Source organism: Lampetra fluviatilis, chromosome 3 (genome assembly GCF_964198595.1).
Source record: "Lampetra fluviatilis chromosome 3, kcLamFluv1.1, whole genome shotgun sequence".
NCBI classification, from domain to species: domain Eukaryota; kingdom Metazoa; phylum Chordata; class Hyperoartia; order Petromyzontiformes; family Petromyzontidae; genus Lampetra; species Lampetra fluviatilis.
Window position 1 is genome coordinate 6717276 of NC_136277.1, and position 27118 is coordinate 6744393.

A 27118-nucleotide genomic window follows, 5' to 3' on the forward strand; every position below is an offset into this window, starting at 1 on the left:
TTATTATTTTATCTTTAGACGTGACTTAACCGAAAGAAACAAATAATAATTCCTGCAGTCACGAAAGTTCTAAAATTAAGATCTATGGAAATGTTTTAAGAAAGTATCGAAATCATGACGTAAAGAGGTGAAGAGGAGCAAGATGGAAAGCTTTTGTAAAACGGAATCTCACACTGGCATTTGAACCTCTATCTGATCTCACCTGTGCACTGTGTCTCTCTAAGTCAATGTAATGATGAATATCCCACCTGTATCTGATCTCACCTGTGACTTGTATCTATATAGATCAATGTAATGATGAACATCCCACCTGTATCTGATCCTACCTGTGACTTGTGTCTCTCTAGGTCAATGCAATCATGAGTTTCTCACCTCTGACCGGGTGCGTCTGGGCTGGAGCTGGGTTTCTGGGTTCCCGTGCCGCCACGTCAAGGCCGAACATCTTCCCAATCTTCATGACGTCGCCGTCACTCAGGACGTGGCTCCCTCCAAAGCGACGCATGTTCTTCGTGTCCTTGGGCGTCATCGTCAGGCTGTGCTCGTCTTTGGAGCCGGCGGAGCTGGGGACACCGAGGTTGTTAACGTGCCATGACGCGAGTGAACACTGAGAAACAACATCCTTTGACCCATTGGCATGAGTGCATATTATTCTTTATGATTTTAACCTCATGTAAACTGCTGCGGTATGGGGCCGTCCATAAATGACGTCATGCGATTTTGGCCGATGTTTTACCCCCCTCCCCCCCTCGTCACACGGCGTCACAAAAAGTCAGACCCTCAAATATGATGTCACAAAGCTCTGCCCCCCGCCCCCCAAACCATATTTTAATTTTTAAAATAAAACATGCTTCAAATCACTTTAAACTATTGTCATTAGAGTGCGTATTTAATGTGGCACTGCACTCTGGTGTTGTAGGAGAAAATATGTATTAAAAAGGAGGCGTTGGAAAGCTGAAATTTAGCATAAAATTCACTTGAAAATATTCAACGTCTAACTAAAACTGCAGATGTTCAGAATTTTACATTGCAATTATCTTATAAAATATTAAAAGTAATTATAACTATAAAAAAATACTTTAAACTTTGTAGTAGAACAAAGCAAAATGGAGAGTACAATTATAACAATCACATTCATTCCACAGAATTAAAAGCCCTGGTAGAATCATTAGAATCAAAATGTTTTAAAACAATCATTCAAAAAATGTACAAAATTTATCCTTCTCCATTTTCCTATTGAGAAGCAAAATGCTCCTTCACGAAATAAATAAAGGTGACCTTAGTAAATTTAAATATCAAATAGTTAATGAAAATTAATCAAAATTAGTGTTGTTATAACAATTCTATTTAATTTAATATTTATTTGAAGTTGCGCATTTTGATGTGACTTCACATTTCTCAAACGCCCCCTCCCCCCCTCGTCACACATCGTCACAAATGTCTGACCCCCCTCCCCCCCCTAGGGGCGTGACGTCATATATGGACGGCCCCTATACAGGCCTTCCCATGTCAAGTAGGTGGTGAGGTTTCTTTGACCATACAGTAATGGTTGGTGAATAGAGTATCACTCACCACTAATGTTATCCCTACTCTTTGGTTCTTTCGGTAAAGTCAAGTAGGTAGAAATAAAATAAAATAAATCACGACGTTTCGATCGCAACACAAGCGACCGTCATCAGGCGGAACCGATACAGCAGGACAACTGCTAAATCAGCTAAATCAGCAGTTGTCCTGCTGTATTGTACACATAGCTAGTGTAATAAACAGGGCATGATTGCAATGCAGAAAGTAATACTAAACACAGCAGCTATATTATCTCAAGTGAGGCTGTGGAGATCTGCATTCCACACAGCTACTGGATAAACGAGTAGCTCCTGTGCAGCCAAGCCTACAGGAATTGACATGCACAAGAATGGAATTCAGAAGCAGGAGACTGGTGTGGATCAAAAGGGGAATTGGACTGAGTGGATCTGGGTTTTGTCTGATATCAGTGACGTCCCGATCATCCTCTGCACTTGTGACAAACACAATGGAGCAGTTGGTGGTGGCCTTTCAGCATCGAAACGAGGAATGGGGCAATACTGAGCAGTGAGCTGTCGGCTGTCCCAAGCAAAGGTGAGGGGCATAGCAGGGAGCAAAGTTGACTCAGGTATCAGGAACTCTAATCAGTCAATCCACAGAACCTGCATCTGCACTATTACCTGCAGCCAATGGAATTTCATCAATTTGGCCTTCCTGTGCATCAGGCCTGCTGCAGATTATCTGGTGACACTGCCACCATAGTGCCGAAGGAGGTTATAGTAGTTTATTACTGTTCGCTCTTGGGCACCCACGATGGTCATCGTCTGGAGCGGTGTTGAGAGGGCAGGACCTGCTCGACCTCCCTGCTGGCCACGACTATCCCAGCGGAGAGAGACGTACATGCCGTAGTGGGTGACGGAGCTGTAGTCGTAGGGGGTCGTCAGGTTGTGCTCATGCGATGTTTTCTTCACAATGGCATCCACCCATTCTGAAAATAAACGTGTCAAATATTAAGAGTTAGTAATGTTATACTTTTTAAATGTGATCAATACAAATCTCCATCAGTGTGCGTGACCTTCAGTGTGGTGTCTGGTATGGGTGAGACAAAAGTCAGTCTCGTAATGGGTGACGGAATCACCGGGCCGTTTAACACGACAGTTTTTTTGAGCCACACTCTTGTTCACTCAATGAAAGTGTCACCTCCCCGACTCGTGAGTTCTGTAGAGTCTGCGGCAGACAAAGCCGTAACGTCACAAGCTCGTCAGCATGCGGCCGACTCCGTTTCCGTGATGTCCCAGTGCGGAATTACCCCACGCGTTTTCTACTTCACTTTTCGTGCACACGAGCCTCCCAGGTGTGGCACTGCACACATTTGGCGCCAATTCCCAAGACATGCACTACACTCCAGAGTATTAACATTAGACATGCAATTTTATTGAAATGTAGAGAAAGGTTGCAAAATTGTATCTTAATGATATATGCATATTGCTATATTAATAGCGCACAGAACCTTGTTACTACAGTGGAAATGAACACAAGTGAATTAAGATGTTGCTGCGTTAACTATGGTAACGTTGTGTTAGGCGTAAAAAGTAACGTGTTCGTTGTATAGATTGCATATTGTTAGAAATGTTGTAATGCAATGAAAGCTGCCGTATAGCTATCACCACCATCAGCCACAATCCACAGTTTCCGCAGCATTTATTTACAGACTAGCCTATAGCCCGTCCAAGGACGGGTGTATTGCAGTAAATCTGAAATATTCAATCGAAAAAAATGTTTCAGTCATGATTATTAATGAGGGGAGGGTGCTCCATGTAGAGTGACTTCATCCGCTCATTATTATTAATGATAGAGTTAGCATGCCATCAGGGTTCTGGCTTTTTATAAATAAAGAATATTAGTTTGAAAAGCCCTCGCACGTCCCCTCCCCCACGTGGTCTGCTGCCACTGGGTGCTTGGAGTCACGTGACAGGTCGGGGTGATCAAGTGGCACCACCTCGTCCAAACGCCGCTCGCGTCTCATTGTGAAAAGTGAGTCAAGAGGCATCTCGTGGTGAGGCAGCTGACAAAGACGATGATTGTGTCTGTAGAGGAAGGTCTCTTGGAGCACTCCTACGCAGAACACGATGCTTCATTGATAGAAGCGACAGCTAGAGATGAAGGTGGTCAGGTCAGGGAAGTTGCTTCTGAGCAAGACAATGACAATAAATGTCTGAAGAGAAGAGCCGGGGTCTGCTGAGTGGAAAATCTTGAGGCGCAGGTCGTGGACAGTACCAGCCATGAGAATGTTCCTCTCGCATCACTGGCACAGAAAAGAGACCACAGAGTGGCCGAGGGAGAGAAGAGGGTGGTGATGGTGGGAATAGCAGGCAAGTTCAACAATGGCAGAGAAGAAGAGCAGAGAATGTATAATCAAGAAGCACGCCTAGTCCAAGTCAAGGCCAGGACAGATGGGAGAGAGAAGTTAAAAAATCTGGAGGTCCTAATCCGAATCAGAATCAGAAAGGGTTTTATTCGCCATGAAAGTTCGCACAGACAATAAATTTACTTTGGCAGGAAGGTGCATACATTCAACATATAGGAATCTTAAATAAGTGGTGTACAAGTCTAACTATACTAAAGGTACAGAGTCTAACTAATACTAAGGAGCTAAAGTATGTAAAAATTGAATAAAATAAAATATAAAATATACAATAGCTATAATATGCAATATAAAATTACAAAAATGCAAATAGGGTAACAAAGTGCAAATATGGCAGGGTGTCGTTATGCAGATATAGTGTTAAAGTCAGTTTGAGTGTTAAAGTCAGTTTGAGCCCCTGGCCTTGTTGAAGAGGCCAGCAGCGGATGGGAAGAAACTGTTTTTGTGGCGTGAGGTTTTGGTCCTGATGGACCGCAGCCTTCTGCCGGAGGGGAGTAGCTGGAACAGGGAGTATCCAGGGTGGGAGGAGTCGGCCACAATCTTCCTCGCTCGCCTCAGGGTCCTCGAGGTGTACAGGTCCTCGAGGGTAGGCAGATTGCAGCCAATCACCTTCTCAGCAGTGCGGATGATAAGCTGCAGTCTGCTCTTGTCCTCGACAGTGGTAGCAGCGTACCAGATGGTGATGGAAGAGGTGAGGATGGACTCAATGATGGCTGTGTAGAAGTGCACCATCATTGTCTTTGGCAGGTCGAATTTCTTCAGCTGCCGTAGGAAGTACATCCCCTGTTGTGCTCTCTTTATGAGGGAGCTGATGTTCAGTTCCCACTTGAGATCCTGGGAGAAGATAGAGCCCAGGAAGCGGAAGGACTACACAGTGTTGACTGGGGAGTCGCACAGGGTGATGGGAGTGAGTTGGGCTGTATTCTTCCTGAAGGCCACAACCATCTCCACTGTCTTAAGAGCATTAGGCTCTAAGTTGTTCTGGCTACACCAGGTCACCAGGCTGTCAGCTTCCCTCCTATAGTCAGACTCATCCCCACCAGAGATGAGCCCAATGAGGGTGGTGTCGTCCGCAAACTTCAAGAGTTTGACGGACGGATGACTGGAGGTGCAGCTATTGGTGTACAGGGAGAAGAGCAGAGGGGAAAGGATGCAGCCCTGAGGAGATCCGGTGCTGATGGACCGGGAGTCAGAGACTTGTGTTCCCAGCCTAACGCACTGCTTCATGTCAGACAGGAAGTCTGTGATCCACCTGCAGGTGGAGTCGGGCACGTTCAGCTGGGAGAGCTTGTCCTGAAGCAGGGCAGGGATGATGGTATTGAAAGCAGAGCTGAAGTCCACAAACAGGATCCTGGCGTAGGTTGCTGGGGAGTCCAGGTGCTGTAGGGTGAAGTGGAGGGCTGTTGGATATATGCCCCCCTTTTTAATTTTAAAATTATTTTTTTTTTTAAGAATTATTCTGCCAACATAGATAATATCGTTTTTTTTTTAATAGACACGGGGCAACGTGAGAACGGACACGCCCCCACACTCCCACAGAGGTCCCCACACACTAACACAGATGTGCGCACACCTCATTTCAAAGGAAAGAGGGCATGAAAGAAGGGTAATCAAGATCATAAAAACTCCCCGAATTTCACACAAGAGGAACAAGGGAGGGGGGAATGGTAGCCGGGGGGTTCTGGAAGAAACATCCTTTCGTAAAGAAAAAAAAACCCTTTTATAAGTACAAAACCAGGCCACGAAATATATAATTATATTCTTAACAAAGGAACAACATTAACGATAAAAAAAAACACAAACGGGTTTTGAACCATGTTAGACAAACTAGTACAACTTAGCCATGAAGTAAGCAAACAGTATCCATCCTCACTACAATTGAAAATCAGACTACAGTCTGCTTTAGAATCGCGACCCATCATTGTTAATTAAATACTGACATTATTTACCTTCATAGAATTTCTACATGGCCGGGCCGAAGCATCGAAGAACAATTATGGCATATATTTCGCTCCAAAACAAAATTCCTAGCCGGGATATCAGATTAAATAATCACAAGAAGTCAAATAATAAGTACGGAATTAAAGTGAATATCCTAGGAGCTAACGGTGAATAAGGCTCTCAAAATTAACCAAACACAACAACCCCCTGAAAACAACAGCAGCAACACGACCGTCTTTGTCTTTCCGAGAGGATCTCCACACGCAGGCACAAAGCCGGGAAATGACACCAATAAAACTCCCGGGCAATGGCTCAAAGGAAATTAACACGCTCTCAGAAATAAATAAATAAGCGCATGCGCCGGGCGCTTCCACCGTGGAAACAACCGTCTTTGTCTTCCCACAACACGGACAGCAAAAATTACACACGCAAGGAATAACATCTCCATGAGAGATCGGGTCACGATGAAACATCGGGAACACGGTTTCGGCATAACTGGGGCATAATGGAATAAGTCGCATTTCAACTTCCAAACCAAAACAACTTAAGCTGTGTGAGACAAAAGATATGATCCCCGAGCGAGGGCGGAAATAATTAAGCTCGCTTAATGCGTAGGTTGTCGCGACAAATATTATTCAGTAACAAAAACATGGATTCGAATATATCTTATATATATAACTCAACGCGAATCATCGGTCTGGCTAATGTATAACTTCGTTGGCGCCGTCACGAGCCCCCCCCCCTTCCAGAACGACAACAGCTGTGTCTTCAGAGCTAATAAACACGGACAAACACGCAAGCGAAACACACGGACGAACACACACACACAGGAAGGTTTTATGACAGACTTTGAACAACTCGGGAAACGGAGGGCATTTTCTCAACATAAGCCGGGGAAAAATCCATTCAACTCACTTCGTCAGGGGCCTGGCCCCCCACCACACATCGCCAGGGCTTCGACTCCACCACAGATCGTCAAGAAGCTTTCGTCATCCAGCATGACGAGAATCGCGAGGTAGCGACGTGCTGCTACAAGCCGAGGTCTGCACCACCTAAGAAGAATTACTACACTGAGCCGCCGAGCTGCGAGTGAAACGGACGGAGATTCCAGCTATCACTCTCGAGCCAACAACTTCAACCCAACGTCAATATCAGCAACGAGCGAAAGCATCGTTCATCGCCGGAGCGACAACCAACGAGAACCGACTCGTCATCCAGCAGTGGAGAGAAAGAGCGCGCCACCGCGCCGTCAGCTACGAGAGCGCGCCACCGCGCCGTCAGCTACGAGAGCGCGCCACCGCGCCGTCAGCTACGAGAGCGCGCCACCGCGCCGTCAGCTACGAGAGCGCGCCACCGCGCCGTCAGCTACGAGAGCGCGCCACCGCGCCGTCAGCTACGAGAGCGCGCCACCGCGCCGTCAGCTACGAGAGAGCGCCACCGCGCCGTCAGCTACGAGAGCGCGCCACCGCGCCGTCAGCTACGAGAGCGCGCCACCGCGCCGTCAGCTACGAGAGCGCGCCACCGCGCCGTCAGCTACGAGAGCGCGCCACCGCGCCGTCAGCTACGAGAGCGCGCCACCGCGCCGTCAGCTACGAGAGCGCGCCACCGCGCCGTCAGCTACGAGAGCGCGCCACCGCGCCGTCAGCTACGAGAGCGCGCCACCGCGCCGTCAGCTACGAGAGCGCGCCACCGCGCCGTCAGCTACCGAGAGCGCGCCACCGCGCCGTCAGCTACCGAGGGCCGCCAAGCGCCGCCAAGCGCCGCCGCTCACCTCATCGCGGAGAAAGTGTCAGCTGCAACTCGCACAGACGGCAGAGAGGTTGTATCACTCCCCACATACAGACTCGAGGAAACACAGAGAAAATCTTGTCAAACCAGTTTCCTTTGTCATAGAGCCTCGCCGAAGAATTAATTAAAACAGAGCCAGATTAGCTCTCCCGCAACACGCCCTCACCCACCATTGACTCCAACATTCCGTTAAAAGAATATTATACTTACCGATGAATCTATTGACATATACTTTCGCCTCGGGGATACAATAAGTGCTTTTATTAACGCAAAACGAAATGTGTCATGCTTGTTTTCAAACTCGGCCAGTCGCCGATGGTGATCGATACAAAAACGAACTAATGAGATGCCTGGTGGAGAGGTAGAGGTTACGATTGCATAATAATTTTTGGTCATTCAGTTCGTTAAATGCACAATATCGAAAATGCATAAGAGTTTGAGTTATTCAATTTAGTAAATGCATAAGTGTTCATTCATTCATTTTAGTCAATGCTTAATCTCGTAATTGCATAAGAATTGTAGTTATCCATATTAGTCGAATGCACAATATCGAAAATGCATAAGAGTTTGGAGTTATTCAATTTAGTAAATGCATAAGTGTTTATTCATTCATTTTAGTCAATGCTTAATCTCGTAATTGCATAAGAATTTTAGTTATCCATATTAATCGAATGCTTGATATCGCAAATGCATAAGTGTTTGGTTATTCATGAATTATTGACGCATGTTTGACCTGCATGATAGAATGTCACATGCTTGTTAGAATAAAATTGCTTAACACCAACTGTTCGAGTGCTTCTTTCCAAGTCCATGCAAAACCATCATATTTTTGATAACTGTATCCTGTGATGAGATATGAAAATGGAGACCTAAATATCATAACACACGCTAGGATAATCGGTAAACGTTTAATCATTGATCATCGTGTTATCCTGATTGACATAACTCTGGATAAACGAAGCTGAGCCTAATTACCACAACTGCTCACATTAACATCATCGCAAGCATCCGCATAACTTACTACGATTATCTCAGCGATTATCATAATTTATGCATATAATTACTCACACTATCATAATATATGCATATAATCACACGCATTATCATAATTTATGCATGTTAATACACACATTAACATAATTAATGCGATTTGCGCATTTTTCGGAAAATTATTAATTTTTATTATTTTCATCAAAATTTCATAACTCCGACACATACAACATAATGGGGGCTCGTCCGGGATTTCTCACAGACAGTGTTTTGCATGGATGATGGAATGAATCACTTCGTGTTAACCAGAATATCGTGACCAAACATTGCATTGTGATTGTAAACGGGCGTAAAACAAAAAAAACGCCCTCTAAGGTTAAAACCCAGAATAGCAGGTTGAAACAGAGACAGTGGAATTAAGATAATATCGTATCAAACCGATTGCACCCTGTGATAAATGGTGTTAGAGGTACGCACTCTGAATCGGAAAATAACAATAGCTCGAGTCAAACTGACTACACTCTGTGAGATAATTGTTTTATATGCACTCTAAAAGGAATTGTCAAAGTAACTCTTGCCATACCTAAGATTCTAGGATTAGGAATAATTTTTGAATGGGTTACGGGGTACGGGGAACTCGTATTAAAACGTACCGACCAATCTGTTACAAAGCAGTACAGTCAGAGAGACATATGGGAAGGGAGCTGTATCGATAACACGAACACACCTCGGGGGAAACTAATTGACTGGATAAAATGTAAGGAAGGCGAACACGATGCAAAAGCTGCAGAGAAGGCAGGACAGGACTCATGCCTTTTCACACAGGCATACAGACAGGGATGGTGGAATGAAGGAAAATTCGGAATGGAAACAGGAGAGAAATCGTCTCTAATAAACGAGGAAAAATGTCCTCACACCATCGTAAGGGAGGAGAAATCAGGGCTCGCGACACCAGCGAAACTCACAGACGTGGATCCACAGAATAAATATGGAAGTAACATTAAATCACACTCTTGGGTACGTGGACAGAGTCCAGGGACTAATCGCAAAAAAATTATGGATATCGAACAAAAAATCCTTGACAAACAGAAACCTTCACAATTCGAGAGAAGGGATGGAGAGATACATATGCAAACAAAAACATGTGAGATTGACAACTTCACAGATAGAGGGAAGCAAAATGTTAAAGTAAAGTCGACAGGACGTGCTCCACTAAGGGCAGAGGCAAAAACTGAAGGGAAATGGCAACACGAGCGACACGGCACTGGGCGCGCACACAGGAAATGCACACCGCTTAATCACGCCCCACACAGAACAGATAAAAGTGACAGATTGCCTGATGATAACTTGTTTGATGATGACGCTGTCGGCAATCAACTTTCGGAATACCTATTCACCAGTAAAACCCTTAAATTGATGGACAAGGCTCTAATCAGAATTCCCGATTTTGACCCCCACAATAAGACTATGGATATCCACACACATATCGCAACAATAGAAGAGGAGGCAATGATTAGAGGGCTGATGAGACGGGATGAAAAAGCGAGTTTGTTGAAACGAAGCTTACATAAAGATTCTATTCCATGGGTAAAGTCACTACCACACAAGGTTAGAAATGATTTTAAACAACTGAGCCTGGCAGTGATTCGGAAGTTTGGAAAATATTCGACACTCACTGAAGGGTTTTATGCTGTAAAATCGATGACCCAGGGCATGGACCAAGATCCACGTGACTACCTCGTACAATTTAAAAGAGCGTATTACGCAGGCGATGTGAATCAATACCACGAAGGAGATAAAATGTTCAAAATTATGTTTTTTGAATCCTTGAGCCCAGAGATTACAGAAAGGGTGAGAATGGTTTTGAATCCAGAAACCGCATCCTTACGCCGCATAGAGAGCAAGGCGTACATGGCATGGTTATACAGAGCTAAGAATCAGAATTCGGATCCAGAACACAGGGAGAGGGATAAGGAACCCAGCCTCTCAGAGAGGAATAAAAATCACCGAACAGTCCCACAATGCCTAGAAGAGCAAACACACACGCACCTGTGGCAAAATAAACCAGAGAGAGGTTGGCACGAGAATGAGAGCGGCACAAAGCCGAACATTGAGAGGAATCGCAGGAGGGGGAGGTTCAGAACAGAACCATACCAACACCCCATGCCACGACACACACGAGGCCAAAGTTGCACACTAAGATGGCGAGATAACCACCTAGCGGGAAGAGGTTACACAGACCGCGGATGTATGGATGCGAACATTCAGAGAAATCGCAGGAGGGGGAGGTTCAGAACAGAACCATACCAACACCCCATGCCACGACACACACGAGGCCAAAGTTGCACATTAAGATGGCGAGATAACCACCTAGCGGGAAGGTGTTACACAGACCGTGGAGGTATGGATGCGAACATTCAGAGGAATCGCAGGATGGGAGGTCAAACACAATCGATCCAATTCCGACCAATTCCTCCACCGGCTATACCAGGAGGGAATAGAGGAATAACACAGAATGCGGTCCAAATACATGATAAACAACCCACAGTGAGCGCGAGCGAGCGGCCAACACGCGCCCCACCCGCCGAGGTATTAAACCCGGAGCTCAATGAGAAATACAAGCAGGCTGCAGGTGACGGGGCGAGCAAAAACACGAGCAGTGCTCTTGTAAATGACGCGCGGATCGAATACAAGGACAGGGTTGCATTGAAGCGTGATCGGACAGTACAAAGAGAGAACACAGAGACACGCCCTGAGGAGCGCAGGCGTGAGCCTTTGAATGAAAAATATCCAAGGGAAACCAAAATGTATGTGGATCGGAGTGCTAAAATGGAGACGAATGTTCATGATATATCGGGAATGGTGTTAAAATCTAACACACTCGTAAAAACAAAGAGGGCAACATTACGAGGGACAGAATTAAATCGACACACAAACTCGGCAAATGTGCATGTAATCGCAGAGAGAGCGAATGCCACGAACAAAGTGTCAAAGTGGGTTGTGTGCGCGAATTCTGATTATATACAGCACAATTTTTCACCACACACTCCCACGACGCGAGAGAGTGAGAGAGGAAATTACAAAAACGAACCCGAAAACCGTGATCGAATTATCAAAGTGATAAGTGGTAAACCAGGCAACATGAGGAAGGTAATGCATGAATGCGTTCGAAACCGCTACCTAGCGTTTCCCAGGATTTAACAAAAACAAAGATGAAATTCGTCGGAATTATGATGTATGAGAACCATGTAACTGATGATATCGATGTTTTAACGTGTTGTTATTTTCCTTGCTTAATTCAAATGTAACCATGTTAAGCAAAAACAAAAATGAATATTCGTCGGAATTATGATGTACGAGAACCAATGTAACGCAATATCGATGTTAACGGTTGTTATTTCCTTTGCTAATTCAGATGTAACCAGATTAAGATTGTAATACGTGCACGCGCGTTGTAAGAAATAACCGCCGAGAGTAAGGGCGGCTGATGGGATGCATGACATAAAAAGGGGGCATTACTTTGTTTGAAAATTCGCCAGTGGCCAAATCGACCCCTGATAATTTTCAAAAGGGCGGACTGTTGGATATATGCCCCCCTTTTTAATTTTAAAATTAAATTTTTTTTTAAGAATTATTCTGCCAACATAGATAATATCGTTTTTTTTTTAATAGACACGGGGCAACGTGAGAACGGACACGCCCCCACACTCCCACAGAGGTCCCCACACACTAACACAGATGTGCGCACACCTCATTTCAAAGGAAAGAGGGCATGAAAGAAGGGTAATCAAGATCATAAAAACTCCCCGAATTTCACACAAGAGGAACAAGGGAGGGGGGAATGGTAGCCGGGGGGTTCTGGAAGAAACATCCTTTCGTAAAGAAAAAAAAACCCTTTTATAAGTACAAAACCAGGCCACGAAATATATAATTATATTCTTAACAAAGGAACAACATTAACGATAAAAAAAAACACAAACGGGTTTTGAACCATGTTAGACAAACTAGTACAACTTAGCCATGAAGTAAGCAAACAGTATCCATCCTCACTACAATTGAAAATCAGACTACAGTCTGCTTTAGAATCGCGACCCATCATTGTTAATTAAATACTGACATTATTTACCTTCATAGAATTTCTACACGGCCGGGCCGAAGCATCGAAGAACAATTATGGCATATATTTCGCTCCAAAACAAAATTCCTAGCCGGGATATCAGATTAAATAATCACAAGAAGTCAAATAATAAGTACGGAATTAAAGTGAATATCCTAGGAGCTAACGGTGAATAAGGCTCTCAAAATTAACCAAACACAACAACCCCCTGAAAACAACAGCAGCAACACGACCGTCTTTGTCTTTCCGAGAGGATCTCCACACGCAGGCACAAAGCCGGGAAATGACACCAATAAAACTCCCGGGCAATGGCTCAAAGGAAATTAACACGCTCTCAGAAATAAATAAATAAGCGCATGCGCCGGGCGCTTCCACCGTGGAAACAACCGTCTTTGTCTTCCCACAACACGGACAGCAAAAATTACACACGCAAGGAATAACATCTCCATGAGAGATCGGGTCACGATGAAACATCGGGAACACGGTTTCGGCATAACTGGGGCATAATGGAATAAGTCGCATTTCAACTTCCAAACCAAAACAACTTAAGCTGTGTGAGACAAAAGATATGATCCCCGAGCGAGGGCGGAAATAATTAAGCTCGCTTAATGCGTAGGTTGTCGCGACAAATATTATTCAGTAACAAAAACATGGATTCGAATATATCTTATATATATAACTCAACGCGAATCATCGGTCTGGCTAATGTATAACTTCGTTGGCGCCGTCACGAGCCCCCCCCCCTTCCAGAACGACAACAGCTGTGTCTTCAGAGCTAATAAACACGGACAAACACGCAAGCGAAACACACGGACGAACACACACACACAGGAAGGTTTTATGACAGACTTTGAACAACTCGGGAAACGGAGGGCATTTTCTCAACATAAGCCGGGGAAAAATCCATTCAACTCACTTCGTCAGGGGCCTGGCCCCCCACCACACATCGCCAGGGCTTCGACTCCACCACAGATCGTCAAGAAGCTTTCGTCATCCAGCATGACGAGAATCGCGAGGTAGCGACGTGCTGCTACAAGCCGAGGTCTGCACCACCTAAGAAGAATTACTACACTGAGCCGCCGAGCTGCGAGTGAAACGGACGGAGATTCCAGCTATCACTCTCGAGCCAACAACTTCAACCCAACGTCAATATCAGCAACGAGCGAAAGCATCGTTCATCGCCGGAGCGACAACCAACGAGAACCGACTCGTCATCCAGCAGTGGAGAGAAAGAGCGCGCCACCGCGCCGTCAGCTACGAGAGCGCGCCACCGCGCCGTCAGCTACGAGAGCGCGCCACCGCGCCGTCAGCTACGAGAGCGCGCCACCGCGCCGTCAGCTACGAGAGCGCGCCACCGCGCCGTCAGCTACGAGAGCGCGCCACCGCGCCGTCAGCTACGAGAGCGCGCCACCGCGCCGTCAGCTACGAGAGAGCGCCACCGCGCCGTCAGCTACGAGAGCGCGCCACCGCGCCGTCAGCTACGAGAGCGCGCCACCGCGCCGTCAGCTACGAGAGCGCGCCACCGCGCCGTCAGCTACGAGAGCGCGCCACCGCGCCGTCAGCTACGAGAGCGCGCCACCGCGCCGTCAGCTACGAGAGCGCGCCACCGCGCCGTCAGCTACGAGAGCGCGCCACCGCGCCGTCAGCTACGAGAGCGCGCCACCGCGCCGTCAGCTACCGAGAGCGCGCCACCGCGCCGTCAGCTACCGAGGGCCGCCAAGCGCCGCCAAGCGCCGCCGCTCACCTCATCGCGGAGAAAGTGTCAGCTGCAACTCGCACAGACGGCAGAGAGGTTGTATCACTCCCCACATACAGACTCGAGGAAACACAGAGAAAATCTTGTCAAACCAGTTTCCTTTGTCATAGAGCCTCGCCGAAGAATTAATTAAAACAGAGCCAGATTAGCTCTCCCGCAACACGCCCTCACCCACCATTGACTCCAACATTCCGTTAAAAGAATATTATACTTACCGATGAATCTATTGACATATACTTTCGCCTCGGGGATACAATAAGTGCTTTTATTAACGCAAAACGAAATGTGTCATGCTTGTTTTCAAACTCGGCCAGTCGCCGATGGTGATCGATACAAAAACGAACTAATGAGATGCCTGGTGGAGAGGTAGAGGTTACGATTGCATAATAATTTTTGGTCATTCAGTTCGTTAAATGCACAATATCGAAAATGCATAAGAGTTTGAGTTATTCAATTTAGTAAATGCATAAGTGTTCATTCATTCATTTTAGTCAATGCTTAATCTCGTAATTGCATAAGAATTGTAGTTATCCATATTAGTCGAATGCACAATATCGAAAATGCATAAGAGTTTGGAGTTATTCAATTTAGTAAATGCATAAGTGTTTATTCATTCATTTTAGTCAATGCTTAATCTCGTAATTGCATAAGAATTTTAGTTATCCATATTAATCGAATGCTTGATATCGCAAATGCATAAGTGTTTGGTTATTCATGAATTATTGACGCATGTTTGACCTGCATGATAGAATGTCACATGCTTGTTAGAATAAAATTGCTTAACACCAACTGTTCGAGTGCTTCTTTCCAAGTCCATGCAAAACCATCATATTTTTGATAACTGTATCCTGTGATGAGATATGAAAATGGAGACCTAAATATCATAACACACGCTAGGATAATCGGTAAACGTTTAATCATTGATCATCGTGTTATCCTGATTGACATAACTCTGGATAAACGAAGCTGAGCCTAATTACCACAACTGCTCACATTAACATCATCGCAAGCATCCGCATAACTTACTACGATTATCTCAGCGATTATCATAATTTATGCATATAATTACTCACACTATCATAATATATGCATATAATCACACGCATTATCATAATTTATGCATGTTAATACACACATTAACATAATTAATGCGATTTGCGCATTTTTCGGAAAATTATTAATTTTTATTATTTTCATCAAAATTTCATAACTCCGACACATACAACAGGGCCATGTTAACTGCGTCGTCCACCGACCTGTTAGCTCTGTATGCAAACTGCAGGGGGTCCAGGAGAGGGTCTGTGATAGCTTTGAGATGTGCCAGCACCAGGCACTCAAAAGACTTCATTACCACAGAGGTTAGGGCGACGGGTCTGTAATCATTAAGTCCTGTTGGCCTTGGCTTTTTGAGCACAGGGATGATAGTGGAGGACTTGAGACAGGCTGGTACATGGCATGTCTCCAGTAAGGTGTTGAAGATGTTGGTGAACACCGGAGACAGCTGGTCAGCGCAGTTCTTGAGGGTCGCTGGAGAGACAGAGTCTGGCCCAGCTGCTTTGCGGGGGTTCTGCCTCTTGAAAAGTCTGTTAACCTCTCCCTTCTGAATTGAGAGAGTCATCTCTGTAGTGGGGGGAGGGGGGAGGCCTCTTGGGTGGGAAGGGGTAGTTCAGGACAGTCCAATTGTCTTTCAAATCGACAGTAGAACTCGTTCAGGTCGTTGGCCAGGCTGGAGTCGTTAGTGGTGTGGGGGGCTATGGGCTTGTAGTTGGTGATCTGCCTGAGCCCTCTCAAGACAGATGCAGAGTCGTTAGCAGAGAACTGATGTTTTAGTCTCTCTGAGTACAGTCGTTTAGCCTCTCTCACCGCCTTGCTAAACCTGTTCTTCGACTATTTGAATCTGTCTCTATCCCCACTCCGAAACGCTTCCTCCTTCTCCAACCTCAACCTTCTGAGCTTTGCTGAAAATCAGGGCTTGTTGTTGTTGAAGTTCACCCTGGTGCATGTTGGAATACAGCAGTCCTCACAGAAGCTGATGTACGACGTCACAGCCTCTGTGAGTTCATCCAGGCTATTGGTAGCAGTCGTGAACATATCCCAGTCAGTACAGTCCAAGCACGCCCGCAGATCCTCCATAGCCTCACTGGTCCACTGTTTAGATGTCCTCACAGCAGGTTTACAGAGCTTTAGTTTCTGCCTGTATGCAGGAATCAGGTGGACCATGGCATGGTCAGAGTGTCCCAGTACTGCTCGGGGGACGGCGTGGTAGGCTCTACTGACCGTCGTGTAGCAGTGATCCAGAGTGTTCCCTTCTCTGGTAGGGCATTTAATGAATTGTCTGTATTTGGGGAGTTCGTAGCTGAGATTACCTTTGTTAAAATCGCCGAGTACGATAACCAGGGAATCCGGATTTGCTCGCTCCACACTCAGAATCTGGTCGGCGAGCATGCGATGGGCCTCTTTAACCTGAGGACCCGGCTGCAAATAAACTCCGACCAAAATGAGCGACGCGAACTCGCAAGGCGAGTAGAATGGTTTACAGTTTATAAAAAATGATTCCAGGTCCGGAGAACAATGTTGCAGGATCACTGTTACATCTACACACCAGCCACTGTTAGTGTAAAAACAAATACCACCGCCCCTCGTCTTGCCGAAGAGTGCTATGTCCCGATCCGATCTTCTTGCCGCCACGTGTAACATTGAGTTTCTGTAAATTATTTTAAATTGTTATGATTCACAGAGGCATTGACATGTGTCGCGTGGTTTCAAATGAACCAAAACATTATAAAATTACAGCAGAAGCTCTGTTATCCAGCATCATTGTGGAATGGAGGGTGCTGGTTAATCAAACATGCCGGTTATCTGAGAGGTATACTTAATTTTTCAAGCACATACTTTTCAAAGAGCATGTTTTTTTGTATGCATGTTCACCACAAGTATATGTGGTTAATGCAGACATGATTCCTTGCAAAGGGTTTTTGTTTGGTGTTTTAACATCTTAACACCTGTTGTATTGCAATAAAGGGTAAAACCTATTCTTATATTTTGACACTGGCAAGGGAGGTCCCATGACACCTTGAATAACTTTGAAAGCTTATCATCTTGTCCGACTTCTCTTTTTATAATATGAAATTTAGTAATTCATTTAATCTTAGTGTGGATTTTTCCATTTTCAAAAGTGTTTTTTGTAAAAAAAAAAATCCTGGTTAGAATTTGTTTTCTTCTTTGAGAGCTTGGATGGCTGTGTAATGATGTGGTTGCATATGAGTTGCATATAAGATCACAGCCCCAAGTGATTAGTGGAAGGAGGGACTTTGTACAGGCCGAGTGAGAGACTCGGCGTGGCTAGTCCATATGTCCTGTAGGCTAGGCCATGTCTCCATGAGAGGTTGAGAGGTTGAGAGGGAGCTCATGTTCCTGTTGTTCTGAGCACGTGAGTTACACTCACTTAGAGTTCCTACAATCTAATTTGTTCCATGCCAAATTTTTGGTCGATAACACTCCAACGCCTGACTGTGTTACCACATTTACAAGAGTTGATCAAATTCTGACCAATAAAGGTTAAATAATTTTCAAGACTACATTTAACATCAAAACGTGACGATTCACTGATCAATGTTGGATAAAGATATATACGCACAGATGGTCAAATCCAGAAGATGCCCTGTACCCAGTGATTCAAAGCTCCTTGATCCTTAAGCATCTCAACAAATGCCATAGCTGATGGATTTAGAGCTGTTGGTGCCCATGGTTTAACTGCACCACGCTGGTCAGAGCGGGTTGGTGCAGGGAACACAGATTGTCTGACGGGTATCAATGCCCTATCCAGCCCAGCTGTTCAGGTCTACAAGGAATTCAAAAAACCTCTTGTTGAAGAAGCAGCATTTTATAATGCATCATAATTTACCAAGGATCCTTGTGACTCGAATCACGTGCAGTTTTAAATAACACTTTTTGCAATACAAAATTAGTTGCATGCGTTAATAAATGCAATGTTGTACATTGTACTGAACAAATGTCCAAAAAATATTCAATGTAACATAAACTTTGAGGTATCCTTTTGTAACTCATGTTGACCGACACACAGATTTATACTATTTTATGGATGGGATCCAAACAGACTGGAGCTTTCCAGGAACATGTGTTTAGTGGCGTGACCTGATTATGGTTAAATATGGTCGGAGACTTGAGGCATCGCCAGCTTTATATGATACGATTGACTTAGTTTGTTTTTAAGTTTAGTGTGCGGTGCTGTTATGACGTATAGTCTCTTGTATGAATACTGACATATAACACACTTCAGGTCACGCTTCTGGTCTTCCTTACCGGGCTTGACATTGTCACTCAAGACGTTGATGTACGCATCACGGTCACTGCGGCAGTGCTCATGGTGAAAGCCGAGCGCGTGCATGAACTCGTGCAGAACGACACCCTTGGACACCTTCCCAGGCTCCAGGGAGAGCACCTGGTCTCCGCCCTGACGGCCCAGGAATGACCAGTTCCTGCAGCGACAACTTCAGCCTGAGCACGGGGCCCCATTCACTCACCACACAAACCTCCACAGTCACTGAGCACCAGCCATGGGCTTCCGGCACATGACAGCACAGGCTTCTCATGTGAGCAGTGGACAGCAGTTTTACAGCCCCACAGGAGCTCTTGAAATCTCGAAATCCTTCCACCATCTCTGGGCTAGTGTCTGGCTCTGTAATAACTGTGTAGCCGTGCCTCTGCATTGTCCGTGTCTTACCCTTCCCGTGCATGGATGTAGATGTAGTCGGCCTCTTTAGAGTCTTTAGGGCGAGGGATGAACCGGACGCATGTTTTCTTCTCAAACTCCAGTGCCGCCTCCTCGATCTTCTTGACGTCGCGCTCGTCTGCATGTCACACGCCGGGCGTGAGAGGCGTTCGTGCAAAGGACTCATGCCGAGAGCAACCAATGCTGCTGTGGCGGCGATGTGAGTGGTGGCGGCGCTGGGCTCCCCGGGGAAGGCCTGTGGGACCGCTCCTCCGCCTCTCCCTGCGCTTACACTCGGTAGCAAGAGACGTCGCTCATTCAAACCACGGCACTGCTTTATTTGAGTTGACAGTAACTTGCCGTTCATTGAGAACTGCTTTTCTTTCATGGCCACTGCTGGTGAGATGCTGTAATCTGGTCGTTTTAGATTAGTATCATAATTACTACTGGTTTAACGGCACCACCGATGGCGATGTTAAATGCCTCACCTGGTATACAGGAGGTCGTGGGTTCAATCGTGACCCTGACGCCTGCTGTATATTTGGAGTTTGCATGTTATCATAGTCACATGGATTTTTCTCTGGGTTCTCTGGTTTTTCCCTTTACGTTTAGAAACATGAGTTTAGAGTATTTGGCTACGATACATTTTCACATCATAAACCACTTCGTTGAGCTATAATTTGTGACCAGGTCACTTATGACAAAGAGCTGAAAAGCGTAGTGGGCCTGACCTGGTAAAATAAAAAAATAGTTTGGTTTAAGTTATTGACTTAACACTCATTTCTTGGGTCTCCACTGCATGTATTTGACAGCAGATAGAGAACAAACATCGTTATCTGTCCTTTAAAATTGGTATCCATCCCTTCTAATGTCTAATCAAGCTGTGTTGAGTGAGTGGCACTGCTTCAGATAAAGTCCTGAGCGGAGTCCCTGCGTGAGCGAAATCTCAGCCCCGCGGTCCCCCGCCCGGCGACGTGAGGAATTTCCACGATCCGCGGTGGCGACGCGAGCCTCCCTAGTGCCGCTCTGCGCTCTCCGTGTCGTGTGCACCGCTTCCTCTGCTCCATTGGCTCCAATGCGGCATTCTCATCACAGTCACATGCGCTGGGTACGCGCCGCATGTCACTGGCTTCTACACACATGGTCAAATGTGTGTATCACGAGTCACGACCGATTTAAATCAAAGATTTGAGGCCTGTTTACAGGCCTCCGTGAATGATGATGCCGTGTGTATATAGACACTTTAAATTGTGTCCTCTTCATCTGAGAGTCGGTCTGCTTCCTGGGCTATGTGGATGTATTTCCTATAGAGAGCTTAAGAGAATTCCTCCACTAATCTTCATATTCTATCTCAAATCATGAGTTCTGTTTCCATCCTTGGTCCTTAGGATTAGTGAAATGTCAATAAACAACCTCATTTTGCTGCAGCTATTTCAATGGAGCGTCAATCATTCAGCACTCGGGGGATGTGGCTTGATTCTCACGCTGATTCAAGTAACCAGGCGACATCTTACAGAGACTAAGACACCAAATTGGGTTTCTTCTTTAGGGTCAAACTCTGTCGCTGACTCTCCGCTCACCACCAGCTTGCCACAGCCACCTCCACGCCCAGTCACGTGATTATAAATCCTCACAGAGCACAGCTCTGAATGATTTACATCCTGATTTACATTGGGCCCTGTGCTTAATTCTAGACAAGGGCCACTCTGTTGATGTGAACTCTACCCTCAATCTGGTCACCTTCCAGTCACAGCATGGACAAGGCACAGGATGGACAAGGCACAGGATGGACAAGGCACAGGATGGACAATGCACAGGAGGAGCAAGGAATGAGCAGGAGGGAGGAGGAGGGAAGGCCACTCACAGAAGGCGAGGGACACTTTGTAGGGGATGTAGATGCGGCCGTCCCTGGCTTTGGGCCACTTCTGCATGGAGGGACGCGTAGGGTGGACGGCGATGTCTCCCCACTCGAGCGTGTAGTCTGGGTGAGACGGGGCAGCGTCACTCACTCACACTCACTCACTGGCACTCACTCACACTCACTGAGACACTCACTGTGACAGTGAGATTCAAAGTGATGTCTCACTTACACTCAGCGGTGAGACGGGACAGTGTCATTCACTAAATGGCACTCACTGGCACTCACTGGCAGTCTCACACTCACTGACAATCACTTTCTGTGAGACACTGTCACTCGCACACACTCACTGTAAGACACTCAACGTGTGACAATATGATCACTATCATACTCACTGTGACGCACTCACTCTTACTGACTTGAAAGATAATCACTGTGAGACATTTACTAGTTGCGTCACAGTGCCTGATTGTGACAATGTGACACACGCTGAGTGTAAGTGACACGCGCGCTGAGTGTAAGTGACACACGCTGAGTGTAAGTGACACACGCTGAGTGTAAGTGACACACACTGAGTGTAAGTGACACACACTGAGTGTAAGTGACACACGCTGAGTGTAAGTGACACACGCTGAGTGTAAGTGACACACGCTGAGTGTAAGTGACACACGCTGAGTGTAAGTGACACACGCTGAGTGTAAGTGACACACGCTGAGTGTAAGTGACACACACTGAGTGTAAGTGGCACACACTGAGTGTAAGTGACACACGCTGAGTGTAAGTGACACACACTGAGTGTAAGTGACACACACTGAGTGTAAGTGACACACGCTGAGTGTAAGTGACAAACACTGAGTGTAAGTGACACACACTGAGTGTAAGTGACACACGCTGAGTGTAAGTGACACACACTGAGTGTAAGTGACACACACTGAGTGTAAGTGACACACACTGAGTGTAAGTGACACACACTGAGTGTAAGTGACACACACTGAGTGTAAGTGACACACACTGAGTGTAAGTGACACACACGCTGTGAGTGTAAGTGACACACACTGAGTGTAAGTGACACACACTGAGTGTAAGTGACACACGCTGAGTGTAAGTGACACACACTGAGTGTAAGTGACACACGCTGAGTGTAAGTGACACACACACTGAGTGTAAGTGACACACACTGAGTGTAAGTGACACACACTGAGTGTAAGTGACACACACTGAGTGTAAGTGACACACACTGAGTGTAAGTGACACACACTGAGTGTAAGTGACACACGCTGAATGTAAGTGACACACACTGAGTGTAAGTGACACACACTGAGTGTAAGTGACACCACACGCCGAGTGTAAGTGACACACACTGAGTGTAAGTGACACACACTGAGTGTAAGTGACACACGCTGAATGTAAGTGACACACACACTGAGTGTAAGTGACACACGCTGAGTGTAAGCGACACACACTGAGTGTAAGTGACACACGCTGAATGTAAGTGACACACGCTGAGTGTAAGTGACACACACTGAGTGTAAGTGACACACACTGAGTGTAAGTGACACACGCTGAGTGTAAGTGACACACACTGAGTGTAAGTGACACACACTGAGTGTAAGTGACACACGCTGAGTGTAAGTGACACCACACGCCGAGTGTAAGTGACACACGCTGAGTGTAAGTGACACACACTGAGTGTAAGCGACACACACTGAGTGTAAGTGACACACACTGAGTGTAAGTGACACCACACGCCGAGTGTAAGTGGCACACACTGAGTGTAAGTGACACACGCCGAGTGTAAGTGACACACACTGAGTGTAAGCGACACACACTGAGTGTAAGCGACACACACTGAGTGTAAGTGACACACGCTGAATGTAAGTGACACACACACTGAGTGTAAGCGACACACACTGAGTGTAAGTGACACACACTGAGTGTAAGTGACACACACTGAGTGTAAGTGACACACACTGAGTGTAAGTGACACACACTGAGTGTAAGTGACACACACGCTGATTGTAAGTGACACACACGCTGAGTGTAAGTGACACACACTGAGTGTAAGCGACACACACTGAGTGTAAGTGACACGCTGATTGTAAGTGACACACACGCTGAGTGTAAGTGACACACACTGAGTGTAAGCGACACACACTGAGTGTAAGTGACACGCTGATTGTAAGTGACACACACGCTGAGTGTAAGCGACACACACTGAGTGTAAGTGACACACACTGAGTGTAAGTGACACACACGCTGATTGTAAGTGACACACACGCTGAGTGTAAGTGACACATACTGAGTGTAAGTGACACATACTGAGTGTAAGTGACACGCTGATTGTAAGTGACACACACGCTGAGTGTAAGTGACACACACTGAGTGTAAGTGACACACACACTGAGTGTAAGTGACACACGCTGAGTGTAAGTGACACATACTGAGTGTAAGTGACACGCTGAGTGTAAGTGACACGCTGAGTGTAAGTGACACACTCTGAGTGTAAGTGACACACACACACTGAGTGTAAGTGACACACAATGAGTGTAAGTGACACACACTGAGTGTAAGTGACACACACTGAGTGTAAGTGACACACACGCTGATTGTAAGTGACACACACGCTGAGTGTAAGTGACACATACTGAGTGTAAGTGACACGCTGAGTGTAAGTGACACAATGAGTGTAAGTGACACACACTGAGTGTAAGTGACACACACTGAGTGCAAGTGACACACACTGAGTATAAGTGACACACTGAGTGTAAGTGACAAACACTGATTGTAAGTGACACACGTGCTGAGTGTAAGTGACACACGCGCTGAGTGTGACACACACGCTGAGTGTAAGTAACACACACACTGAGTAAGTGACACACGCTGAGTGTAAGTGACACACGCTGAGTGTAAGTGACACACACACTGAGTGTAAGTGACACACTGAGTGTAAGTGACACACACTGATTGTAAGTGACACACGTGCTGAGTGTAAGTGACACACACGCTGAGTGTAAGTGACACACACACTGAGTAAGTGACACACGCTGAGTGCAAGTGACACACGCTGAGTGTAAGTGACACACACACTGAGTGTAAGTGACACACTGAGTGTAAGTGACACACACTGATTGTAAGTGACACACGTGCTGAGTGTAAGTGACACACACGCTGAGTGTAAGTGACACACACACTGAGTAAGTGACACACGCTGAGTGCAAGTGACACACGCTGAGTGTAAGTGACACACACACTGAGTGTAAGTGACACACACACTGAGTAAGTGACACACGCTGAGTGTAAGTGACACACGCTGAGTGTAAGTGACACACACACCGAGTGTAAGTGACACACTCACTGAGTGTAAGTGACACACACACTGAGTGTAAGTGACACACACACTGAGTGTAAGTGACACACACACTGAGTGTAAGTGACACACGCCGAGTGTGACACACACTGAGTGTAAGTGACACACACTGAGTGTAAGTGACACACACACTGAGTGTAAGTGACACACGCCGAGTGTAAGTGACACACACTGAGTGTAAGTGACACACGCCGAGTGTAAGTGACACACTCACTGAGTGTAAGTGACACACACACTGAGTGTAAGTGACACACACACTGAGTGTAAGTGACACACACACTGAGTGTAAGTGACACACGCCGAGTGTGACACACACTGAGTGTAAGTGACACACACTGAGTGTGACACACACACTGAGTGTAAGTGACACACGCCGAGTGTAAGTGACACACACTGAGTGTAAGTGACACACACTGAGTGTAAGTGACATACGCTGAGTGTAAGTGACACACACTGAGTGTAAGTGACACACTGAGTGTAAGTGACACACTGAGTGTAAGTGACACACACTGAGTGTAAGTGACACACACACTGAGTGTGACACGCTGAGTGTAAGTGACACACGCTGAGTGTAAGTGACACACACTGAGTGTAAGTGACACACACACTGAGTGTGACACACTGAGTGTAAGTGACACACTGAGTGTAAGTGACACACACTGAGTGTAAGTGACACACACACTGAGTGTGACACACTGAGTGTAAGTGACACACGCTGAGTGCTGCTCACCTCGTCTCTCAGTCTCCACCTTCAGCTTCTCTCTCAGCTGCGCTCACAGCGAGAGACAGGGAGACAGAGTGGAGGGGTAGAGATGCACACACGCCGCTTGCTCCACTCGTCTTCACATCACTCTCGTGATGATCGTCGTCAATGTCACTGCCCGTGTCCCACTGCGTGTGCCGAGCCGTGCTCATTGCCAGGGCTCCCGCATCATTCATCCTCAAGAGCTCCGTTAAAGTCGCCATCTGACTACCTCCATGCTTTGTGGCTATGTCCGGACGTTGCAAATCTCCATCACGATATTCTGGTGCTATCCAATGCCACGTGGCACCAACCTCTCCCCGTCGGTTGAAGAGACTCTGTGGGGCCTGAAACCCGCTCCCGTGACGAGACAGCAGCAAGCCCTACTCCAGCCCTTTAGCATCACAGCCAGGAAGACGACTGGGCAAGTGGAAGGAGCACGAACCCCATTCATGGAAACGGTGGCACAACAACTCCCTTACACGACACCCCCCTGACACAACACCCCCCTGGCACGACACCCCCCTGACATGACACCCCCCTGACACAACACCCCCCTGACACAACACCCCCCTGACACAGGCGGGCATGGAGCACTTGAGCCACAAGATTAAAGGGGGGGAGTGGGAGCTCGAAGTCACGTGGTCTCCCTTCCTACAGAGTCTACAATGAGCGGGGCGGACGAGGAGGTGGGGAGGTCGAGACTGTAAAAAGCGGGGCAGAGACCCTCGGTGGTCAAGCGGCAGCGGAATGAGGAGTGGTGGAAGGCCGCCTGCTCAGCCCACCAGCCGCGTGTGGGTCAACTCGTCTGTTAGGGGTTCACTGTTCCCCCTCCCCCCTCTCCCTGGCTTCTCCTCAGCCTGCTGCTGATTCCTCCGTCTCCGTGTCCCCTCCCCATGTGAATCTTCCTCTCCCCCCTAACGCGAGCTCCCCACTTGGCTGGGGGCCTCTTCCCCTTCCCCCTCCCCCTGCCGTGTGGTGCCGTGACGTCACAATGGATTACCGCCGACGTTCTGTAGCCCGTTACTGGAACGTCTCGGCGTGTTGCATCGCGGTCGCGTTTTGTTGTCGTAAAGAAAATTCGTCGTCTGAGAATTGTAGCCGGCAGTGTGCACATGGACGTGTGTAGGGCGTGTCGTCAATCCACTGCTGTATGAGGGCTTCCTCACGCCGTGCAGGTTGAGGGGGTAATTTGACCATACTTCCCCACCTGGTCATTGCGGGTTCATGAAAGTAAGGAGAATAGACACGGGAGTATTTATAGCACGATAATACTTCTGCATTGCCCTCTCCTCCCACAATACAGCTCCAATAATGTTTTATTATTTAATTTGTCGATGTTTAGCTGCACAACTGTGTTTGTCAATACAAGGAGCGTAGGATCCCACTGACCACGTCCGGGTGTAACGACGCACGACTGCCGTGTAAGGAGCGCAGCGTGGACGCGTGGGGCGCGGCGTGGACGCGTGGAGCAGCGTGGACGCGTGGAGCGCAGCGCTGCAGCGAGTGCGGTGTCGCGTCACTCTACGAGCGGCAGGCCGGGCAACGCGCTCGTCGCGTCGCCCCCCGTGCACCGTGCACCGCGCAGCACCCCCGAGCGCCATGTGCGGTGCCGCGCTGGAGCCGAGGGAGCCCCGGCAGCCGCCTCACCTCGGGGAGGATTTCCTGCAGCGCCTCTTCATCCAGCTTGGCTCCCGGCTGCAGCGTCTGGGGGCAAAGCAGCGACGAGTCATCTTCTCACTCTCACCCAGAGAAATCCGTGCATCCCATTTGCAAGTCCAGCGTGTGAACCATTACATTGTGGCAGCTCCACTCGTTTCTCACAAAAGAAAAAAAAATACATACCTGATTGTAAGTGCCACACACTGAGTGCCCTGTGATAGT

General features: G+C 46.9%; 1 protein-coding gene across 1 annotated transcript in view; it reads right to left on the bottom strand.

Annotated features, from left to right (window-relative positions):
• LOC144948080 (uncharacterized) overlaps positions 1-27118 on the bottom strand; it is a 114287-nt gene that overhangs the window by 57282 nt on the left and 29887 nt on the right. Inside the window, exons 4-10 of the mRNA XM_078877511.1 lie at positions 26885-26941; positions 25223-25259; positions 21132-21248; positions 19280-19406; positions 18859-19034; positions 2419-2506; positions 373-560 (exon numbers count right to left, since the gene is read on the bottom strand). Of these exons, the coding sequence (XP_078733637.1) occupies positions 373-560; positions 2419-2506; positions 18859-19034; positions 19280-19406; positions 21132-21248; positions 25223-25259; positions 26885-26941 (790 nt within the window). The remainder of the gene's footprint in view (positions 1-372; positions 561-2418; positions 2507-18858; positions 19035-19279; positions 19407-21131; positions 21249-25222; positions 25260-26884; positions 26942-27118) is intronic.